At 52.1% G+C, this 2,616-nt stretch overlaps 1 protein-coding gene across 1 annotated transcript in view; it reads right to left on the minus strand.

The window, feature by feature from the left end:
* The window catches only part of FGD2 (FYVE, RhoGEF and PH domain containing 2), a 48,674-nt gene that overhangs the window by 27,076 nt on the left and 18,982 nt on the right, over window positions 1-2,616 (minus strand). Inside the window, exon 10 of the mRNA XM_015571875.1 lies at window positions 3-25. Coding sequence (XP_015427361.1) covers window positions 3-25 — 23 coding nt within the window. The remainder of the gene's footprint in view (window positions 1-2; window positions 26-2,616) is intronic.

Consider the following 2,616-nt stretch of genomic DNA (forward strand, 5'->3'; position numbering starts at 1 on the left):
ACTCCGCGTCACTCAGCTCCCGCACCTGCTCGGATACAGGGAGGGTGTTCAGACTTGCCCTGCGCCCGCCGGGCACGCTGGGGTGGAGGGATGGGGACTGTGCCCAAGGGGCCATGCCGACGCCAGGGACAGGGCTGGGAGCTGGCTCATCCCTCCCTGGTCCCTCGGAGCCAAGCGAAGGCCGCTTATGGCTCTTGGAAGTTGAGCACCAGCTCAGTTGGCCCAATGTGAGGGAGGGGTGACAGCTCCTGACAATGACTCACCAGAAATGGAAACTGGGTCACAAATCGGGCTTGGGGACACAGCTTTTGCCAGGGCAGACCTAGGGCCTAGATAAGACCCTCTACCCCAGCGGTTCTCAACCTGTGGGTCGCGACCCCTTTGGGGGTCGAACGACCCTTTCACATGGATCGCCTAAAACCATCGGAAAACACATGTATAATTACATATTGTTTTTGTGATTAATCACTAGGCTTTAATTATGTTCAATTTGTTACAATGACATTGGGGGTCACCACAACTTGAGGAACTATATTAAAGGGTCGCGGCATTAGGAAGGTTGAGAACCACCGCTCTACCCCATACAGCGAATGAAGGAATTGGCTACCCAACTCATGGATCACGCAGAACCACCTCAAATGGATCCAAGAACTGGCGGTCAACTCCTTCTTGCCTTTCATCAAGGCCATTGTGAAAGCCACCAATCAGAGACCTTACTCAGTGGGGCCACGAGTTCAGGGCTCTCCATCCATGAGACACTGAACCCACTGAGCAACCCTAACACTCAGCCATTCCCTGCCTCCCGAGGGCAGCCTCTCTGTCTCTCTCCAGCTGCAGGCTCCCTGCATAGCTGACTCCGCTTAGGTCTCGGGGTTATCTACCAGTTTACAAGAAATATGTGAGCCTGTGGGTCATGTTAAATGACAGCACAGAGGTGCAGTCAGCAACATCCAGGCTATGAGAAACTCCACCAGAGAAATTATCTGATTTTTCAATAAATAAATGAGGAAAAAAGTGGGAAAGGGAAGTGTAATGGATTGAAAGGGACGTAAGAGCATGTCACAAATGATTCAAACAGATCAGCTGTGAGAAGACGTGAGACAGTCAAGGAAAACCGAAGGATCTTAAGATTATTAAATAATTGTTATAAATTTGTCAGAGGTGATAATGGTACTGTTGTCATCTTTTAGGCAAAACGAAAAAGTTCTTATCTCTGACAGAGACATACTGAAGTACTTACAGGTGAAATAATTATGTGACTGGGATTTGCTCTTAAATAGTCCAGGGGAAAAGGGGATTAAGAAGTGGAATGCTGAGCAAACAAGACTGGCCCTGAGTTAGCAATTGCTGAAGCCTGGTGATGAGTATATGTTCTCTCATTATTGATGTTTCTAGCTCTCCCTCTCCCTTCCTCTCTAAAATCAATAAAAATATATATTTTTAAATGTTCATAATAAAAAGTTAAAATCTTCACAGCAATCTTGAGAGGCAGATATCATCACCCTCATTTAGGAGATGAGGAAATGGAGACTCAGAGAGGGCAAGAGACCTACCTGAGGGCACACAGCATCTAACTGGCAGAACGAGGATTCAAACTTGGGTTTTTGGCCCCCCAGGATAAAATGGAAGAACACCTGTTTCCAGCCAACCCCCGCATCCTGTAAGCACGGTCCTCTCCCAGTGGTGTGGAGTCACCCAGGGAAGCTCCGAGGCAGACTTGAGCCCACCCTTCCCCACACTAGGCCCGGGCTACCCTTCGGGCCCACAGAGCCCGTCGGCCTCCCTGGTCACGCCGGATGTGATTGGACTGACACTCTGGGCCACCGGGAAGCTCTGAGAGTTTATAAATGGAGACGCTCAGGTGGGAAGAGGTGTTGAGCAGTCACTCTGCAGTTGTGTGTAAGGGACGAAGGGCTGCTTTGGGGGGAAATGGGACAAACCAGTAGTCCCAAAGGCCAGCCAGGGAGGGGTGCCCTGAATGGTGGAGGCCGGCCTGCACCTGGGGAGCAGGAAGAATTCCTACTGGGGGACAATATCAGGAAACACGGCCTGACTCCATGACTAATTGGTGAGGGCGAGGGGAGGGGGCAAAGAAGGGAGAAGCCCAAGATTTGGAGTCCAGAGGTAGGAAGAAATCCGATGCTTTTCATAGAAATGGGCAGCTCCTGACCTGGGGGTCCAGGACCACTGGCCTTTGCCGAGGCAGGATGGAGGCTTCTAGAGGGCATCTTCCTGATCCCAGTCTCCACCTCCCCCAAGTCTGGGCTGGGTCGGGCCCCTTTGTGTCAATTAGCACAAGACACCGCTTCCTCAAAACACCTTACTGACATCTGTTGGCAGACGGGCATAATAGGTTTGGTTGGAACAAGATACTTGACTGCCCTCTGCTGGCCAAGGAGGGTGGTGACTACTCCGCCTGCGCGGGTGGCTGTGGATGAGGTGTGCCCGTCTTAGGTGAGGTGTGCCCTACAGTGAACGCCTTCCCAGCTGTGCATGGAGACCCTGGGAGTGTCTCACATCCCCCCTGCTTCCCGGGCTGGCCCTGAGCAGGATGGCACAGCATTAGGACCCAGTCGGACCTCGGGGACAATCGGCTGCCGAGAGCGGTCCTCCCTG

Source organism: Myotis davidii, unplaced genomic scaffold (assembly GCF_000327345.1).
Source record: "Myotis davidii unplaced genomic scaffold, ASM32734v1 scaffold289, whole genome shotgun sequence".
Lineage (NCBI taxonomy): Eukaryota > Metazoa > Chordata > Mammalia > Chiroptera > Vespertilionidae > Myotis > Myotis davidii.